Source organism: Coregonus clupeaformis, chromosome 15 (assembly GCF_020615455.1).
Source record: "Coregonus clupeaformis isolate EN_2021a chromosome 15, ASM2061545v1, whole genome shotgun sequence".
In the NCBI taxonomy this organism is placed as follows: domain Eukaryota; kingdom Metazoa; phylum Chordata; class Actinopteri; order Salmoniformes; family Salmonidae; genus Coregonus; species Coregonus clupeaformis.
The window spans coordinates 20,553,780-20,575,332 of record NC_059206.1 but is presented as its reverse complement, the minus strand read 5'-3'; the positions used below and the strand labels follow the sequence as shown (position 1 = coordinate 20,575,332).

General features: G+C 42.4%; 1 protein-coding gene across 1 annotated transcript in view; it reads right to left on the bottom strand.

Annotated features, from left to right (window-relative positions):
* Positions 1 to 368: 368 nt before the first annotated feature.
* Positions 369 to 21,553, bottom strand: part of LOC121582250 (protein kinase C-binding protein NELL1-like) — a 604,927-nt gene continuing 583,742 nt past the window's right edge. The window contains exons 18-20 of the mRNA XM_041897923.1: positions 5,211 to 5,387; positions 3,788 to 4,012; positions 369 to 1,338 (exon numbers count right to left, since the gene is read on the bottom strand). Coding sequence (XP_041753857.1) covers positions 1,288 to 1,338; positions 3,788 to 4,012; positions 5,211 to 5,387 — 453 coding nt within the window. The 3' untranslated portion in view covers positions 369 to 1,287. The remainder of the gene's footprint in view (positions 1,339 to 3,787; positions 4,013 to 5,210; positions 5,388 to 21,553) is intronic.

The following is a 21,553-nucleotide window of genomic DNA, read 5'->3' as shown; positions in this document are numbered from 1 at the left end:
CTTAGATATTGCTGCCCTATGTACATAGTCATTGAACACTGGTCACTTTAGTAATGTTTACATACCATTTTACCCACTTCATATGTACAGTATATACTGGATTTTAGTCAAGGCTCATCCTATATAACTACTGCTGTACACACCTTTTCTATTCATATACTGTCCATACTGTCTATATACACCACTATATACATTTATATTTCAGACTCTGACATTGCATGTTCTGATATTTCTTAATTTCTTTCTTTAAATTTTTGGGGATTTGTGTGTATTATTTTGTATTGTTAGGTATTCCTGCACTGTTGGAGCTAGAAACATAAGCATTTCACTGCACCTGCGATAACATCTGCAAAATATGTGTACGCGACCAATACAATTTCATTTGAGAGAAACTCGGGGGGAAAGAATTGCGCTGGTAGCCGCTAGATGCAGTTGTAATAAACACAGCAGTTTCTGTTTTCTTCATGCAAATGTGGCTCTATCTTTTGAACCATTTAAGCTACAAAATATTATGACCCCACCAAACATACGATTCTCAGGAACACGCATGCGTTTTCTGTCTCCCTCTACAATTCCCACATGTCACACAGGACTCATTAGAACAGAGTGGACAAGACCAGGCAGTAAATCAGACTGGGGAAAAAAAGCATCATCAACGATGATGTTCTTTTCTACACAGAAGATCATACAAAATTATTGCCTGATGATTTTCTGAACTTTCCAACACATTTCCGATGCATTTCAGTCACTTCAAACCATAATTCCTTCACATTGAAATACTGTCAAAAGTACGGTCAGACTGATTTCTAATAGACTGTCATAGCCCCAATTAAAAAAAAACTGTCCCTTGATTACATAACTTTTTACATGGTGGGGTAGCAATTATTTTTTTATCAAAATGGGGTTGTGGGCCAAAAGAGTTTGGGAATCCCTGGTATACACACACTCACACACATGCACGCACACAACCTACACACACGTATAAGGGTGCAAGTAGGGGGTGAGTGAGGAAACGGTTATATGTGGGTCGGTCTCCTCCTGTAGTTGTATAACAGACACACACTCCATCTCTCCGTCTGTCAGCGATACAGTGTGGCTTGAAGAACCAGTGTGGACACACAGCTCTAGCCACTGCCCTAACCCAGGCAGAGTGTGTGTGTGCGCGTGCGTATGTGCGTGGAAAAAAGGTCCAAAGGTAGGGTCTTCAAACAGTATGACCAGTCTAGGATTGGAGGAAAGGAGCTATTGGAGTGGAGGAGAGGAGTACGGCTTCCGAAAGAGGAGTGTTTAGTTGTTCTGAAGGCAGTCCAGCTCCACCGAGCAACACACACTTCCATTCTGACCACGGCAGTGATACAAAAGGGGAACATGAAGAAAAAAAAAGAGAGACAGGTAGTTAGTTCCATTCTGTTTGTGCTTGTTTGGTTATGTTACCATGTGTGTGTGATGCAAGGTGAAGTTAGGGCTGGGATTCAACAAATGTTAAAAGGTAATTTACGCTATAGAGTCGACATCTGCAGCATTTACCATGAATGCGATCTCTGCGAACATCGGGGAAAATGCCTTTAAAAAGTGCATTATCGGCTGTACAGTGTGCTGCCCTCTGATGTGCCCTGCATTGAATCCTGGCCTAGGTTAGGGTTGCCTGCTTTGTTCTTGCAGGTGACAAAGCTGTGTGTGTTTGTGTTCCTGTAAATATGCAGGGTGGTCCTGGCATTGGCTGTGTGTCTAAAAGGTGTGCCTGTATGACACAATATCAGCAGAACCTGTACAATACATTGCACTTGCAGGAGGTGCAGGGAAAGCTTGCCATTCACTCTGTGTGTGTGTGTGTGTGTGTCAGTGTGTGTGTATTTACATTTTAGTCATTTAGCAGACGCTCTTATCCAGAGCGATTTACAGTTAGTAAGTGCATACATTTTTCAAACTCTGTATGTATGTATGAATGTATGTACAGTACCAGTCAAAAATTTGGACACACCTACTCATTCAAGGGTTTTCCTTTATTTTTACAATTTTCTACATTGTAGAATATTTAAATTTTTGTCATTTAGCAGACGCTCTTATCCAGAGCAACTTATAGTTAGTGAGTGCATACATTTTTTTTTCTCATACTGGCCCCCTGTGGGAATTGAACACACAACCCTGGCGTTGCAAGCGCCATGCTCTACCAACTGAGCTACACGGGGCCATTATAGAGAAGACATCAACACTATGAAATAACACATACGGAATCATGTAGTAACCAAACAAGTGTTCAACAAATCAAAATATGTTTTATATTTGAGATTCTTCAAATAGCCACCCTTTGCCTTGATGACAGCTTTGCACACTATTGGCAATCTCTCAACCAGCTTCACCTGGAATGCTTTTCCAACAGTCGTGAAGGAGTTCCCACATATGCAGAGCACTTGTTGGCTGCTTTTCCTTCACTCTGCCGTCCGACTCCTCCCAAACCATCTCAATTGGGTTGAGGTCGGGGGATTGTCGAGGCTAGGTCATCTGATGCAGCACTTCATCACTCTCCTTCTTGGTAAAATAGCCCTTACACAGCCTGGAGGTGTGTTGGGTCATTATCCTGTTGAAAAACAAATGATAGTCCCACTAAGCCCAAACCAGATGGGATGGCATATCACTGCAGAATGCTGTGGTAGCCATGCTGGTTAAGTGTGCCTTGAATTCTAAATAAATCACAGACAGCATCACCAGCAAAGCACCCCCACACCATAACACCTCCTCCTCCATGCTTTACGGTGGGAACTAAACATGCTGAGATCATCCGTTCATGCACACCGCGTCTCACAAAGACACGGCGGTTGGAACCAAAAATCTCCAATTTGGATTCCAGACCATAGGACACATTTCCACCGGTCTAATGTCCATTGCTCGTGTTTCTTGGCCCAAACAGGTCTCTTCTTATTATTGGTGTCCTTTAGTTGTGTTTTTTTTTACAGCAATTAGACCATGAAGGCCTGTTTCACACAGTCCCCTCTGAACAGTTGAGGTTGAGATGTGTCTGTGAGTTGAGCTCTGTGATGCATTTATTTGGGCTGCATCTTTTGAGGCTGGTAACTCTAATGAACTTATCCTCTGCAGCAGAGGTAACTCTGGGTCTTCCATTCCTGCGGCGGTCCTCATGAGAGCCAGTTTCATCGTGGCGCTTGATGGTTTTTGCAACTGCACTTGAAGAAACTTTCAAAGTTATTGACATTTTCCAGAGTGACTGACCTTCATGTCTTAAAGTAATGATGGACTGTCCTTTCTCTTTGCTTATTTGAGCTGTTCTTGCCATAATATGGACTTGGTCTTTTACCAAATAGGGCTATCTTCTGTATACCCCCCATACCTTGTCACAACACAACTGATTGGCTCAAACACATTAAGAAGGAAAGAAATTCCACAAATTAACTTTTCAGAAGGCACACCTGTTAATTGAAGTGCATTCCAGGTGACTACCTCATGAAGCTGGTTGTGAGAATGCCAAGAGTGTGCAAAGGTGTCATCAAGGAAAGGGTGGCTATTTGAAGAACCTAAGTATATTTTGATTTGTTTAACACTTGTTTGGTTACTACATGATTCAATGTGTGGTATTATATAGTGTTGATGTCTTCACTATTATTCTACAATGTAAAAAATAGTAAAAATAAAGAAAAACCCTTGAATGAGTAGGTGTGTCCAAACTTTTGACTGGTACTGTATGTGTGTTTTTGCGTGCGCCTGTGTGTGTATATGTGTTTGTCTGTGTGTGTGTGTCTGTGTCAGTTAAGAGATGAGTTGTTGTTGTTACCTTGCACTTGCAGGTGGTACAGGGTGACCCTGGCATGGGCCACGTGGCACTGCTGAGGCGGGTGATGCCCGTGGGGTCCTGGCAGGTCTGCCTGATGTCGTAGGCAATATTGTCTGCCACGCAGGGGTCAGTGACGCAGTGCGGGCAACATTCACCCTCCGCCAAGGCAGAGTACTTGCACGACAACACTGGACACGCCAGGGGCCAGCAGTCCACCTCTCCCTCCTACAGAGAGAGAGAGAGAAAGAGAGAGAAGGGGAGAGGGATTGGAGGAGAATAAAAGAAAAACAAGGGCCGAAAAAAATAGTTTGGAACAGTCCTTATAACCGCTGGACCCTGAGATGACTACTATGGGGTATTGTAAAACCATATTGAAAGGATAAATCTAGGAGTAGAGAGACAAGTGTCTGAGCAGCTCTCTGATGTGAATCACCTGATGGCTGACAGTGGGATCAGTACTATGGGTTTGATCACCGACATATACTTAAGCAATAAGGTCCAAGTGGGTGTGGTATATGTCCAATATACCACAGCTAAGGGCTGTTCTTAGGCAAGACACAACACGGAGTGCGTGGATACAGCCCTTAGCCATGGTATATTGGCCATATACCACAAACCTCGAAGGTGCCTTATTGCTATTATAAACTGGCTATACCTGTGGTATTATGTCTGATATACCACGGCTGTCAGCCAATCAGCATTCAGGGCTCGAAGCACACAGTTTATAATATCAGTTTAATATCACAGGCTCACACTCTAGATTCTCTGTCTCTCTTGGTGTGAGTCACTTGAAGGTTTGGCCATAGGCTACAGTAGTGACACCTGTGTCTAAGGCCTTAGAATGTATTTATTCCTTTCTGATGACACCTGAAGGCTGGCTGGGCCAATTAGAGTGGTTGTTGGTGCCGTGCTGATCCTGGGATTTGTGTTTCCACGGCAGCACCGCTTAGCTAATTGCACAGCTGTCAGAGCCCACTAATTATTAGGTCCACCAGAGTAAGGTCATACACCTCGCACATGTACACACACACACACAAAGACGTCACACACATTCACAAACGCAGCCAAGGCCACAAAAATTATAATTGTATTTCATATCAAGATGGTATCATCTGCTTTTTCTTCAGTTATCAGGCTTCTTCACAGCCTGTCTCATTAGCATGCAAGGAACTGCTTTGTTTCCAGGTAGCCATAATAAATAGCTGGGTGCTGCTCATGGAAGACACGCAATCATGATCAGAGGAGACACACATCCTCTTCATCCATGTTGCACAAGTTTAACACGTGCGTGAGTGAACAAGAGAGTGTGTGTGTTTGTGTACAACAAAGTACACAAGAAGTGTGTGTGTGTGAATGTCTGTGTGTCTGTATGTGCATTCAAGCATGTGTATATGCATGCAAACGTCTGTGTGTGTGTACATACCAGGCAGCGGCACTGCTGGCAGCTGTAGATCCAGGAGTCTCTGCTGCGGTACAGTGTGTGTCCACTCTGGTGCAGACATTGGCTGGACTTTCTGGAGTCACACTCAGGACAGCAGAACAGGTCTGCCTCGGGGTCCGCACAGTCACACTCTCTCCTCCTGCAGAAGGTGCGTCCATCCTGGGGACAAGGTAAATGCATAGGAATTCAAAGGAATGTCAAGGCCATGTCCTTAGATGGACCAGCGGTCTAAGCCGCTGACTCTGGATCACGTACTATGTACCGCTGTGAGAATGGGTTTGAATCCGACCCCCCCCCCAAAAAAAAATCTATATAGTTCTACAAGCAAATAATCCTCAATCCCAGCATGGCTGGAACTTTGAAGACTTTCTTCCAAAATTCTAATTAACTACTATTATCAGGACAGTGACATCCATCCACCCACAAAGTGTTTAAGACTGCAGTGATGTTGTACAAATCGTAATCTTGGCTGGTTTTGCTTGTAAATAATTGTTCTGTTTTATTACTGATATTTTAATATGTGATTGCTTGAATGCAAATACAAACACATACACACACAGAGACATGCACACACACACACATTGGTATGCCTCCTACCCTACCTAGCTACCTACAGTCTTATCTAAACAGTTACACTCACTCCTCCTACAGAAGGTATAACCATCCTGTCAGAAAGAGACATTGATAAGGCTACAGCCTACCTACAGAAAGGCTACAGTAACTACAATGTACAGTATCTACATTTACATTATAGAGAAAAATATACTTTATTGAGCAAGGCCATTCCCAACAATACTGACCACAATTTGTCATTGACGTTTTGATAGGAGTGTTTTTAGGGGCTTAGGGTTTTGTATTGGATTTCTGGTCAAGGCCATGGGTGTCACTCTTTCTACAGAGATTCAAGGCTCTCGACCAGTAAAAACTTTATGATCCATTTTACTTGCCACACTGAGACCTTGCCAGCTTGGCAATGAGCACAATAATGGAGATATAAAAACCCTATATAAAAGGCTGTTGCAAAATGTATATGGGACATAAAATGAACTTGCATAATGAGTAGCCAATATTTTATTGGTGCGTATTGTCTCCCTACAGTAGCCAGTAACTCTCATGGTGCTAATATCCAAGAGCTTTATTGGCGTTAGCCTTTTAATGTTATTGCTGTGGATATGAGTAGCACCGCAAATTTTACTCGGGTGGCAGACTAATGCCATGCAATATCATTCCCATTGTAACAATGCTTTGGAATAGCCTTGAAATTAGGCATTTTACAGCATTGTTTTATTTACCAAATAAATGGCAAGTTTGTAATGTTAAAAATGCATAGCTTTCAATAATGCAAACAACCTCCAATTCAATACATAATAATACATTTTGGGGCAACCACCCTAAAAATCTGAGATAGTCCCAATCTCTATCTGAGAAACTGTTTAAGGTTGACTGGAATACCTCTGTGTGTAGCCCTAATGTTATATTGGATAATCTTTAAATTGAATATACTTTTACTCAGCTTGACATTATTTTCGTTGCCGTGCAGAAGTCATGCTGAAGACAATTCCAATCAATATCTGAGCTTCTTACCGGCCGTGTTTCCAATGCGAGGTTTTCATGCTCATGCCTATAGCGATTGACTACTAAGCTGCAAACATGTTCACCTTTTTCCCAATGAGATTGATAGCAATGTAAGATTGTAAACAATGGGAGGTACAAATATATACTTTGATTAGCCAGTGGTAGGCCTATATTTAATACTAAAGCCTGGCAAGTGTCCTGAAAAGTCCATAATTAGCATTAGCTTGCACTATTCTGATAAAATCTCACTAGTTCATGTTTACTTGATTAGTTACCCAGTGAGCAAAATTATGTTGGAAATACATATTTTTCAGATGTTGAAATCAGGTAAATTTTCATTTCTGAATGTAAGTTGAAAATACATTTTTCTTTTACTTTTCTTTTCCTCCCAAACTTTATTCACAATTAAAATAAAATAGGGCTAACTGAAGATTGCATTATGCAATATTTATTAATGCTCCCATCTGTCACATGCACTTATGTTTGCTTTTCAAAGCTATAGAACTGGCAGTAATCATGTTCAAAGGTTTTGGACCAACAGACAAAGATTACAGAACACTTTCTCTAACAGTTACAGAAGCATTTTTCTTGCTATGAGTGTGATATGTGGTTGTTTATCTACCTTAGTTGAATGCACTGACTGTAAGGCACTCTGGATAAGACCGTCTGCTAAAAGCCCAAAATGTAAATGTAAAAATGAACACTTGCAAAGCACACTGGTTATTATTCTAATGAGCTGGTGGAGCGCTTCTTTCTGGTACCGATCCTCATTCTTTCTTCTCTTAACACGTATAATTGACCCAGAATTGGTCAGAATTCACCCAGAATTGAGCCTCTGACCAATTACACAAGACTTAAATTCTGGTTTAACCAAGATTATGTATCAGCTATATGTATAGCAATCTGGTGCCTGATGGCACAGTCGATGACATGGCACGAAACCATTGGTTGATGAATGCAACGTCTGAGCAGGGGGACACGACCCACATTTGGTCGGTCCGGACCAAGTCTGAACCAATCATAGACGTCTATGTTTGACAAGTTTGGACAGCACAGTCCAGTACAGCACAGTAGAGTACATAGAGCACAGTAGAGTACAGAGTGCAGTACAGTGCAGTACAGAATAGTTCAGTTCAGTGCAGTAAAGTACATTAGAGTATAGTACAATAGAGTACATTATACTGTAATCTACTCTACTTTTCTTTACTGTACTCTGCTATGCTCTACTGTACTGTGTTGTACTGTACTCTGCTGTGCTCAACTATAATGTACTGCTCTGTACTGTGTTGTACTGTACTGCCCAAACTTGTGAAACATAAAAGTCTATGATTGGTTCAGATTTGGTCCGGTCCGGACTAGATCTGAACCAATTATAGACGTCTATGTTTGGGCCAAATCAATCAGTTTGTGGACATTGAAATCAAAGCCGGTGCGGACCAAATCTAAACCAAACATAGATGCCTATGATTGGTTCAGATTTGGTCTGGGTAAGCTAGCATATACAGTGGGGAGAACAAGAATTTGATACACTGCCGATTTTGCAGGTTTTCCTACTTACAAAGCATGTAGAGGTCTGTAATTTCCAGAAAATCACATTGTATGATTTTTAAGTAATTAATTTGCATTTTATTGCATGACATAAGTATTTGATCACCTACCAACCAGTAAGAATTCCGGCTCTCACAGACCTGTTAGTTTTTCTTTAAGAAGCCCTCCTGTTCTCCACTCATTACCTGTATTAACTGCACCTGTTTGAACTCGTTACCTGTATAAAAGGCACCTGTCCACACACTCAATCAAACAGACTCCAACCTCTCCACAATGGCCAAGACCAGAGAGCTGTGTAAGGACATCAGGGATACAATTGTAGACCTGCACAAGGCTGGGATGGGCTACAGGACAATAGGCAAGCAGCTTGGTGAGAAGGCAACAACTGTTGGCACAATTATTAGAAAATGGAAGAAGTTCAAGATGACGGTCAATCACCCTCGGTCTGAGGCTCCATGCAAGATCTCACCTCGTGGGGCATCAATGATCATGAGGAAGGTGAGGGATCAGCCCAGAACTACACGGCAGGACCTGGTCAATGACCTGAAGAGAGCTGGGACCACAGTCTCAAAGTAAACCATTAGTAACACACTACGCCGTCATGGATTACAATCCTGCAGCGCACGCAAGGTCCCCCTGTGGTCTGATGAGACAAAAATAGAGCTTTTTGGTCTAAACTCCACTCGCCGTGTTTGGAGGAAGAAGAAGGATGAGTACAACCCCAAGAACACCATCCCAACCGTGAAGCATGGAGGTGGAAACATCATTCTTTGGGGATGGTTTTTGCAAAGGGGACAGGACGACTGCACCATATTGAGGGGAGGATGGATGGGGCCATGTATCGCGAGATCTTGGCCAACAACCTCCTTCCCTCAGTAAGAGCATTGAAGATGGGTCGTGGCTGGGTCTTCCAGCATGACAACGACCCGAAACACACAGCCAGGGCAACTAAGGAGTGGCTCCGTAAGAAGCATCTCAAGGTCCTGGTGTGGCCTAGCCAGTCTCCAGACCTGAACCCAATAGAAAATCTTTGGAGGGAGCTGAAAGTCCGTATTGCCCAGCGACAGCCCCAAAACCTGAAGGATCTGGAGAAGGTCTGTATGGAGGAGTGGGCCAAAATCCCTGCTGCAGTGTGCGCAAACCTGGTCAAGACCTACAGGAAACGTATGATCTCTGTAATTGCAAACAAAGGTTTCTGTACCAAATATTAAGTTCTGCTTTTCTGATGTTTCAAATACTTATGTCATGCAATAAAAAGCAAATTAATTACTTAAAAATCATACAATGTGATTTTCTGGATTTTTGTTTTAGATTCCGTCTCTCACAGTTGAAGTGTACCTATGATAAAAATTACAGACCTCTACATGCTTTGTAAGTAGGAAAACCTGCAAAATCGGCAGTGTATCAAATACTTGTTCTCCCCACTGTAACTAGCATGTCACAGGCTGAAATTAGATCTTTGTGTTGGAGACTATTTTCATATCAGGTTCTGGAGTCCTATAGAGAAAGACAGGCTGTGAGACCCACTACACAGATCAGGTGTTGAAGTCGTGCAGAGAGCTGGGCTTTGGCTACTTACTTACTGAGTCACAGATACCTGAGGCTAAATAGAGACAGCAGCCAAGGTACATAGATCTCACTCACAATCCTCCCTTCCTCCCTCTCTTTTCCTCTCTCTTTGTTGCCTGTACTCTTTTTCTCGAGTCATACAGTTGAAGTCGGAAGTTTACATACACTTAGTTTGGAGTCATTAAAACTTGTTTTTCAACCACTCCACAAATTTCTTGTTAACAAACTATAGTTTTGGCAAGTCGGTTAGGACATCTACTTTGTGCATGACACACGTCATTTTTCAAACAACTGTTTACAGACAGATTATTTCACTTTTAATTCACTGTATCACAATTCCAGTGGGTCAGAAGTTTACATACACTAAGTTGACTGTGCCTTTAAACAGCTTGGAAAATTCCAGAAAATTATGTCATGGCTTTAGAAGCTTCTGATAGGCTAATTGACATCATTTGAGTCAATTGGAGGTGTACCTGTGGATTTATTTCAAGGCCTACCTTCAAACCAGTGCCTCTTTGCTTGACATCATGGGAAAATCTAAAGAAATCAGCTAAGACCTCAGATTTTTTTTTTAGACCTCCACAAGTCTGGTTCATCCTTGGGAGCAATTTCCAAACGCCTGAAGGTACCACATTCATCTGTACAAACAATAGTACGCAAGTATAAACACCATGGGACAACGCAGCCGTCATACCGATCAGGAAGGAGACGCGTTCTGTCTCCTAGAGATGAACGTACTTTGGTGCGAAAAGTGCAAATCAATCCCAGAACAACAGCAAAGGACCTTGTGAAGATACTGGAGGAAACAGGTACAAAAGTATCTATATCCACAGTAAAACGAGTCCTATACCGACATAACCTGAAAGGCCGCTCAGCAAGGAAGAAGCCAGTGCTTCAAAACCGCCATTAAAAAGCCAGAATTCGGTTTGCAACTGCACATGGGGACAAAGATCGTACTTTTTGGAGAAATGTACTCTGGTCTGATTAAACAAAAATAGAACTGTTTGTCCATCGTTATGTTTGGAGGAAAAAGGGGAACGCTTGCAAGCCGAAGAACACCATCCCAACCGTGAATCACGGGGGTGGCAGCATCATGTTGTGGGGGTGCTTTGCTGCAGGAGGGACTGGTGCACTTCACAAAATAGATGGCATCATGAGGAAGGAAAATTATGTGGATATATTGAAGCAACATCTCAAGACATCAGTCAGGAAATTAAAGCAAAAGGGTCTTCCAAATGGACAATGACCCCAAGCATACTTCCAAAGTTGTGGCAAAATGGCTTAAGGACAACAAAGTCAAGGTATTTGAGTGGCCATCACAAAGCCCTGACCTCAATCCTATAGAAAATGTGTGGGCAGAACTGAAAAAACGTGTGCGAGCAAGGAGGCCTACAAACCTGACTCAGTTACACCAGCTCAGTCAGGAGGAATGGGCCAAAATTCACCCAACTTATTGTGGGATGCTTGTGGAAGGCTACCCGAAACGTTTGACGCAAGTTAAACAATTTGAAGGCAATGCTACCAAATACTGATTGAGTGTATGTAAACTTCTGACCCACTGGGAATGTGATGAAATAAATAAAAGCTGAAATAAATCATTCTCTCTACTATTGTTCTGACATTTCACATTCTTAAAATAAAGTGGTGATCCTAACTGACCTAAAACAGGGAATTTTTCTAGGATTAAATGTCAGGAATTGTGAAAAACTGAGTTTAAACGTATTTGGCTAAGGTGTATGTAAACCTCAGACTTCAACTGTATATGTCAATCTGTGCACTCCTCCTCTCTCTTCCTTCTCCTGTGTCTCTCTCTTGGCATCTTTCATTGTTTTGTTTTTTTAGGGGGTAGATCAGCTTTAATATTGCAGATAGATTGTAACTTCCATCAATGTAATTGTCTGCATCACTTCCAATGTTTTTTTTTTCTTGCAGTGAGAGACAGAATAACAACAAAAAAATCCAGAAAAACGCATGTAAAAAATGTTATAAATTGATTTGCGTTTTAATGAGGGAAATAAGTATTTGACCCCCTCTCAATCAGAAAGATTTCTGGCTCCCAGGTGTCTTTTATACAGGTAACGAGCTGAGATTAGGAGCACACTCTTAAAGGGAGTGTTCCTAATCTCAGCTTGTTACCTGTATAAAAGACACCTGTCCACAGAAGCAATCAATCAATCAGATTCCAAACTCTCCACCATGGCCAAGACCAAATAACTCTCCAAGGATTTCAGAGACAAGATTGTAGACCTACACAAGGCTGGAAGGGCTACAAGACCATCCCCAAGCAGCTTGGTGAGAAGGTGACAACAGTTGGTGCGATTGTTCGCAAATAGAAGAAACACAAAATAACTGTCAATCTCCCTCGGCCTGGTGCTTCATGCAAGATCTCACGTCGTGGAGTTGCAATGATCATGAGAACGGTGAGGAATCAGCCCAGAACTACACGGGAGGATCTTGTCAATGATCTCAAGGCAGCTGGGACCATAAGTCAACAAGAAAACAATTGGTAACACACTACGCCGTGAAGTACTGAAATCCTGCAGCGCCCGCAAGGTCCCCCTGCTCAAGAAAGCACTTATACAGGGCCGTCTGAAGTTTGCCAATGAACATCTGAATGATTCATAGGAGAACTGGATGGAAGTGTTGTGGTGCGATGAGACCAAAATCGAGCTCTTTGGCATCAACTCAACTCGCCGTGTTTTGAGGAGGAGGAATGCTGCCTATGACCTCGAGAACACCATCCCCACCGTCAAACATGGAGGTGGAAACATTATGCTTTGGGGGTGTTTTTCTGCTAAGGGACAGGACAACTTCCCCGCATCAAAGGGACGATGGATGGGGCCATGTACCGTCAAATCTTGGGTGAGAACCTCCTTCCCTCAGCCAGGGCATTGAAAATGGGTCGTGGATGGGTATTCCAGCATGACAATGACCCAAAACACACGGCCAAGGCAACAAAGGAGTGGCTCAAGAAGAAGCACATTAAGGTCCTGGAGTGGCCTAGCCAGTCTCCAGACCTTAATCCCATAGAAAATCTGTGGAGGGAGCTGAAGGTTCGAGTTGCCAAACTTCAGCCTCGAAACCTTAATGACTTGGAGAAGATCTGCAAAGAGGAATGGGACAAAATCCCTCCTGAGATGTGTGCAAACCTGGTGGCCAACTACAAGAAACGTCTGACATCTGTGATAGCCAACAAGGGTTTTGCCACCAAGTACTAAGTCATGTTTTGCAGAGGGGTCAAATACTTATTTCCCTCATTAAAATGCAAATCAATTTATAACATTTTTGACATGCGTTTTTCTGGATTTATTTGTTGTTATTCTGTCTCTCACTGTTCAAATAAACCTATCATTAAAATTATAGACTGATCATGTCTTTGTCAGTGGGCAAACATACAAAATCAGCAGGGGATCAAATACTTTATTCCCTCACTGTATATATATATATATACATACACATACATACATACATATACGCATATACATACATATCCTTTAAAAATATATATACTTCTCTTTATTACTTTTCAACCACACCATCCCTTCCCTAATTGGAGTAAACTAGTGAACAACAATGCTTAGGCCTCTACTTCATGCTTATACATACTATATAATTTTTTTCATTGTAACACTGTCTTCTTCTCCCCCTCTCTCTTTCTCTCTCTGTATTTCTCGGTGTCAGACAACTTCTCCCCCCTCCCTCTATCTCGTGCTCAGTTGTATCTCTATCTCACTGTCACTCGTACTCCTTGCTCTCTCCGTAGCAGTAGCAGTACTGCATGTGTTTTTGATCTGAGCTGTGACATCCTCATCCACAATCAGATAGTACATCTAAGTCCGGGATTCAATCCAAGGCTTGTTATGGAACTGCGCACTGGACAGCTGACAATGTGACTTTTATAAGGGAATTTACACCTAAGCCGACAGGCGCAGCGTTTACCTTGCGATCTCTGCAAAATCTGGAAATTGCCTTTATAAGGTGTATTGTCAGCTGTCCAGTGTGCAGCAGCACCTAGGAATGAATCCCGGCCTGTCTCAGGGCAGGTGATATCACTTGCATGATGGCTACCACTAGCGCACGCACAACTACCTAGCTAGCGATCCCACATCGGTTACTCAAAGTTGAACTTTTATGCCAATCATTTGGCTTTGGGTAGGTCTACTTCTATTGAAAACTACTTACTCCGAGTAGTTTTGTTGATCAAAGTAGTATTCTGTCTGAAACAAAGGGTGAACAGTCAAGGAGAGAGCAGCACACTAGAGGTCTTCACTTTTTGGACCCGTTCCGAAATGGACCTGGGGCTTCCCACCCGGACCCGATATGCATAAATAAAAAAAATTAATATAGACAACTAGACCCGTTCTGTATAGACCCGGTCGAATCCGATCCGAGTGAGGGAAACAGCAGAAAAGTAGCCACTATTTAAGCCACTATTAAACAGAGCTGATAAACCGTGAGAGGAGGGAGCGAGCGGTGCCTCTCTAGCAGGCGAGGGAGGAAGCATGGAGAGACGACAGCAACTAACCAACAAGCCAACTCGCGCTATAGTAGACTAATAGCTGCCATAGATAGGTTATTTATCATCCAATCTTATTACGTAATACCCATCTTCACTGCATCAAACCGTGAGAAGCTAGTTAACCCATCAGAGTCTAAACCCTGTCTAAGCCGGGGCCGGGGGAGGGGGGAGGGGGGTTCTACTAAGCTATATGGAATTGTTTTAAGAAGGTGATACCAAGGATCATTTAGCTATTTGATTTTGAATTTTAACACCCCTTGAAGTATCAGAAAAAATATCCCCCAAAAATATTTGCAGAAAAAATATTTTTGGCCTTACTGCTATTAGCCCACACAAACGCATTGAATAACAAAAGGAAGTTTGTTCTGAAGTGTCTCTCCTATATCTGAGAGATATAAGAAAGATAAGGAAACATTATTATTATTATTATTATTATTATTATTATTATTATTATTGAACTGACATGTACATGTTCGTGAGAGTCACCTTTGCACAGAGGGGTAATATTAGTGTGTAGCCCAAACGGTTTGGACGCTACAGACAGAAGTTGGCAGATCAGCTGTACCGACTTCAGCCGAGTCTCCTGACAATTCTGGTTGTAGAGCAAAATGGAGAACACCATAATAGTTTGTAGGCCAAACCGTTCGGACGCTACAGACGATTTTGTGAGAAGACCGATTTTCGGGATGTCTCAGGGTCTGACAAACACCGCTCTAGCTCTGTCACCTTTCACCGCAAATGTGGAATTGCGACATAGGCGGATGCGGTGGATTGAGACGCATCCAATGCAAAACATATCTCTAGCTTATACTGACGGATTTATATGGAGATTTTTTTTTAATGCTAATTAGATTTCTGCACAGACATTTTTTATTTTATTTTTTTTTATTTCACCTTTATTTAACCAGGTAAACCAGTTGAGAACAAGTTCTCATTTACAACTGCGACCTGGCCAAGATAAAGCATAGCAGTGCGATAAAAACAACAACACAGAGTTACATATGGGGTAAAACAAAACAAAAATCAAAAAAATACAACAGAAATACAATTAATATACAGTGTGCAAATTTAGCAAGTTATGGAGGTAAGGCAATAAAATAGGCTATAGTGCAAAATAATTACAATTTAGTATTAACACTGGAATGATGTGCAAGAGATGATGTGCAAATAGAGATACTGGGGGTACAGATGAGCAAAATAAATAACAATATAGGGATGAGGTAGTTGGGCGGGCTAATTTCAGATGGGCTGTGTACAGGTGCAGTGATCGGTAAGGTGCTCTGACAACTGATGCCTAAAGTTAGTGAGGGAGATAAGCGTCTCCAGCTTCAGAGATTTTTGCAGTTTGTTCCAGTCATTGGCAGCAGAGAACTGGAAGGAATTGCGGCCAAAGGAGGTGTTGGCTTTGGGGATGACCAGTGAGATATACCCGCTGGAGCGCAGACTACGGGTGGGTGTTGCTATGGTGACCAATGAGCTAAGATAAGGCGGGGATTTGCCTAGCAGTGATTTATAGATGGCCTGGAGCCAGTGGGTTTGGCGACGAATATGTAGTGAGGACCAGCCAACAAGAGCGTACAGGTCACAGTGGTGGGTATTATATGGGGCTTTGGAGACAAAACGGATGGCACTGTGATAGACAACATCCAATTTGCTGAGTAGAGTGTTGGAGGCTATTTTGTAAATGACATCGCCGAAGTCAAGGATCGGTAGGATAGTCAGTTTTACAAGGGCATGTTTGGCAGCATGAGTGAAGGAGGCTTTGTTGCGAAATAGGAAACCGATTCTAGATTTAACTTTGGATTGGAGATTCTTAATGTGAGTCTGGAAGGAGAGTTTACAGTCTAACCAGACACCTAGATATTTGTAGTTGTCCACGTACTCTAGGTCAGACCCGTCTAGAGTAGTGATTCTAGTCGGGTGGGCGGGTGCAAGCAGCGTTCGGTTGAAGAGCATGCATTTTGTTTTACTAGTGTTTAAGAGCAGTTGGAGGCTACTGAAGGAGTGTTGTATGGAATTGAAGCTCGTTTGGAGGTTTGTTAACACAGTGTCCAATGAAGGGCCAGATGTATACAAAATGGTGTCGTCTGCGTAGAGGTGGATCTGAGAGTCACCAGCAGCAAGAGCGACGTCATTGATATACACAGAGAAAAGAGTTGGCCCAAGAATTGAACCCTGTGGCACCCCCATAGAGACTGCCATAGGTCCAGACAACAGGCCCTCCGATTTGACACATTGAACTCTATCTGAGAAGTAGTTGGTGAACCAGGCGAGGCAGTCATTAGAGAAACCAAGGCTATTTAGTCTGCCAATAAGAATGCGGTGGTTGACAGAGTCGAAAGCCTTGGCCAGGTCAATGAAAACGGCTGCACAGTACTGTCTATTATCGATCGCGGTTATAATATCATTTAGGACCTTGAGCGTGGCTGAAGTGCACCCATGACCAGCTCGGAAACCGGATTGCATAGCAGAGAAGGTACGGTGGGATTCGAAATGGTTGGTGATCTGTTTGTTGACTTGGCTTTCAAAAACTTTTGAAAGGCAGGGCAGGATGGATATGGGTCTGTAACAGTTTGGATCTAGAGTGTCACCCCCTTTGAAGAGGGGGATGACCGCGGCAGCTTTCCAATCTCTGGGGATCTCAGACGTTACGAAAGAGAGGTTGAACAGGCTAGTAATAGGGGTTGCGACAATTTCGGCGGCTAGTTTTAGAAAGAAAGGGTCCAGATTGTCTAGTCCAGATGATTTGTAGGGGTCCAGATTTTGCAGCTCTTTTAGAACATCAGCTGTCTGGATTTGTGTGAAGGAGAAGCGGGGGGGCATGGGCAAGTTGCAGCGGAGGGTGCAGAGCTGGTGGCCGGGGTAGTGGTAGCCAGGTGGAAAGCATGGCCAGCCGTAGCAAAATGCTTGTTGAAATTCTCGATTATTGTAGATTTATCGGTGGTGATAGTGTTTCCTAGCCTCAGTGCAGTGGGCAGCTGGGAGGAAGTGCTCTTATTTTCCATGGACTTTACAGTGTCCCAAAACTTTTTGGAGTTAGTGCTACAGGATGCAAATTTCTGTTTGAAAAAGTTAGCCTTTGCTTTCCTAACTGCTTGTGTATATTGGTTCCTAACTTCCCTGAAAAGTTGCATATCACGGGGGCTATTTGATGCTAATGCAGTACGCCACAGGATATTTTTGTGCTGGTCAAGGGCAGTCAAGTCTGAGGAGAACCAGGGGCTATATCTGTTCTTAGTTCTGTATTTTTTGAATGGGGCATGTCTATTTAAGATTGAGAGGAAATTACTTTTAAAGAACAACCAGGCATCCTCTACTGACGGAATGAGATCTATATCCATCCAGGATACCTGGGCCAGGTCAATTAGGAAGGCCTTAGCTAGCTAACGTTTGCTAGCTAGGCTAATTGACCAGTCTTAATTTTGGCACTCATGTTTGTTCTACATAGCATATTTATATCTGAACGTTCCAAGATGTTGCCTCCTGCTGAACGCATCCAGGTTGTTAGCTATAACTAGCTAATGAGGTAACATGACTGAACAAAGTGCAGCCTAAACAAATGGTTAATGGTCCGGTCTGCAAGTAGCCTAGTTTTAGAATGGCCCGCAATATGTTTTATGAATGTAAAATGCGGCCTGCCAAAGTATAAAAAAAAAAAAACGTAGCACCGGTATTACAGGTCATATCTTTTTAACTGTAGCCAAAGGGATAGAATCAAGCCATTTTCTCTGACGAAAGAAGAGGGAGACTTGGCTACGTTGGCTACATAACCTGTATATGAAATGCAGTGTGAAAAGTGGGAGGGTTGAGCGAGACTACAAATTCAAAGGCAGACTACTTTCCTATAGCCTACTCAAAGGAGAGAAAAACATAGCTAGACTGTTGTTTTACTATTAAACTAAACTAAATTCTGTTTTTAATTTCATAAAGCAGCTTGTATTTCTTAACCAGGCAAAGGGTAGCTAACTAGAAGGCTGGTGGTGACTGGTTAGCTAAGGTGAATAAAGAGTCGCCTGAGCGATGTGTATAATCGGAGGTGGAGCCGGAGCGGAGCCAGTCTGCCCACACTCATTGTTTGCTCCTGGTTGATGTAGGCTGTGTTTGCCGGGTGTGAGGTGTCCTTCCCACTGTTCAACAGAACTGCGCTGTGCATCTGTGCTGCTAATATTAATTGTGCTTATCACTGAAAAGCTCTCAATCTCTCCGAAAAATCTTGTCCAGTCCTTTTAGTAGTCAGATTTTAGTCGCAGAGTTAATTTTGTCTCGTTTTAGTAAACTGAAATGAATGTATTATTTGTTGTTGTTCAGTTATAGTATTTTTTTCTGGGTCTATTTAGTAGTTATAGTCTCATCAATTGCCACTGAAAAATAGGTGTTTGACTAATATTTTAGTCACAATTTTTTGGGACGAAATTAACACTGTAATTGAGGCGCATGTGCTTTCTAATCCTACAGTTACAAATAACAACAACTGTTGGGTCTTGGTCGTTGTAGCCTATCCTTCTCCTTTAACTTTTCATACCGTCATTTTAATTTCATCTTCAATTGATTAGATATCTCCTAACTTTTGCCACACATAGAGGCTCTGCGACTATAGCCTATTGCCTGATTGATGATTGGCCAACCACTCTCGTGAAAAGCAAAAGCAGCAGCATGAATTATAAAATGTCTCTCTCTTTCTACTGCAGCAGTCCCATTCAGATCTGTATGGGTCAGTTACAATTACGCATACCCGAGACTCATGACATTCAGATCCAACCCAGACTTGTGACATTATTTAGAATTCTAGATCCGGACCTGCTCGTGAAAACCTCTACAGTACACGCCTCCCTACTGTACTGGGACCTGCTAAACCAGGGGTGTCAAACTCATTTAGCAAACAATAGGCCTATATCCATCGCTTTTGGAATTGTTTATGCTTCTTGACTGTATAGCTTTTTTTCACTGACTGTTAGCAAGCTGGACAGAGTAAAGACACTATAAATGTAGGTCTATCTTCAGTTCCGATTTGGTTTGAGTCATTTTAATGTCGATTAAGATTGTCCCCCCCCAAGAAAATAAAAAATAAACAACAGCCCGTATGTTTGACACCCCTAAACAGTCATACAATGAGACAATTAAATTGAGCAGCAAGACCAGGAACCAGCCGGGAGTTTGAAAGTATTCAACCCCCTTGGCATTTTTCCTATTTTGTTGCCTTACAACCTGGAATTAAAATGGATTTTTTGGGGGTTTGTATCATTTGATTGACACAACATGCCTACCACTTTGAAGATGCAAAATATGTTTTATTGTGAAACAAACCAGAAATAACACCCAAAAAATGAACTTGAGCGTGCATAACTATTCACCCACCCAAAGTCAATACTTTGTAGAGCCTCCTTTTGCAGCAATTACAGCTGCAAGTCTCTTGGGGTATGTCTCTGTAAGATTGGCATATCTTGCCACTGGGATTTTTGCCCATTCTTCAAGGCAAAACTGCTCCAGCTCCTTCATTGGATTGAGGTCTGGGCTTTGACTAGGCCATTCCAAGAAATGTAAATGTTTCCCCTTAAACAACTTGAGTGTTGCTTTAGCAGTATGCTTAGGGTCATTGTCCTGCTGGAAGGTGAACCTCCGTCCCAAATCTCTGGAAGACTGAAACAGGTTTCCCTCAAGAATTTCCCTGTATTTAGCACCATCCATCGTTCATTCAATTCTGATCAGTTTCCCTGTCCCTGCCAATGAAAAACATCCCCACAGCATGATGCTGCCACCACTATGCTTCACTGTGGGGATGGTGTTCTCGGGGTGATGAGATGTGTTGGGTTTGCGCCAGACATAGCGTTTTTCTTGATGGCCAAAAAGCTCAATTTTAGTCTCATCTGACCAGTGTACCTTCTTCCATATGTTTGGGGAGTCTCCCACATGGCTTTTGGCGAACACCAAACGTGTTTGCTTATTTTTTTCTTTAAGCAATGGCTTTTTTCTGGCCACTCTTCCGTAAAGTCCAGCTCTGTGGAGTGTACGGCTTAAAGTGGTTCTATGGACAGATACTCCAATCTCCGCTGTGGAGCTTTGCCGCTCCTTCAGGGTTATCTTTGGTCTCTTTGGTGCCTCTCTGATTAATGCCCTCCTTGCCAGGTCCGTGAATTTTGGTGGGCGGCCCTCTCTTGGCAGGTTTGTTGTGGTGCCATATCCTTTCCATTTTTTTATAATGGATTTAATGGTGCTCCGTGGGATGTTCAATGTTTCTGATATTTTTTTATAACCCTACCCTGATCTGTACTTCTCCACAACTTTGTCCCTGACCTGTTTGGAGAGCTCCTTGGTCTTCATGGTGCCGCTTGCTTGGTGGTGCCCCTTGCTTAGTGGTGTTGTAGACTCTGGGGCCTTTCAGAACAGGTGTATATATACTGAGATCATGTGAGAGATCATGTGACACTTAGATTGCACACAGGTGGACTTTATTTAACTAATTATGTAACTTCTGAAGGTAATTGGTTGCACCAGATCTTATTTTGGGGCTTCATAGCAAAGGGGGTGAATACATATGCACGCACCACTTTTCTGTGATTTTATTTAAATAAAAAAAATTTACAACTTTTTTTTTTCATTTAACTTCACTAATTTCGACTATTTTGTGTATGTCCATTACATGAAATCCAAATAAAAATAAATGTAAATTACAGGTTGTAATGCAACAAAATAAGAAAAATGGGATGAATACTTTTGCAAGGCACTGTATGTGTGTGACAGAGTAGAAGTGTCTGTCGTTCTCTGTTCTTTCTCTGTCTTAATTTTGAGGTAGGTGTGTGTGCTGTTACAGCGGGAACCCAGATGTGAGTGTTTGTGCAGATGGTTGTTTCATCTATGTGACTGTGGATGTGTCTTTCTGTATTTTCTCGCTTTGTTCCTGTTTACTAGGTAGTAGCCACTAACAAAGTAGGTGTGAGGTGGGGATGTGTGTTTGTCAGAAAAGCTATATCTTGTGTGTGTGCGTGTACATGCATGCATGTGTTTGTCTGTGTGTGAACACAGTGATGTGTTGATGTGAGTGCATTCTTGGATGAACGTTGGCTCACATGTAGGTGTGTGTGTGTGTTAGTCTTACACTGCAGGAGCAGAGGGAGCA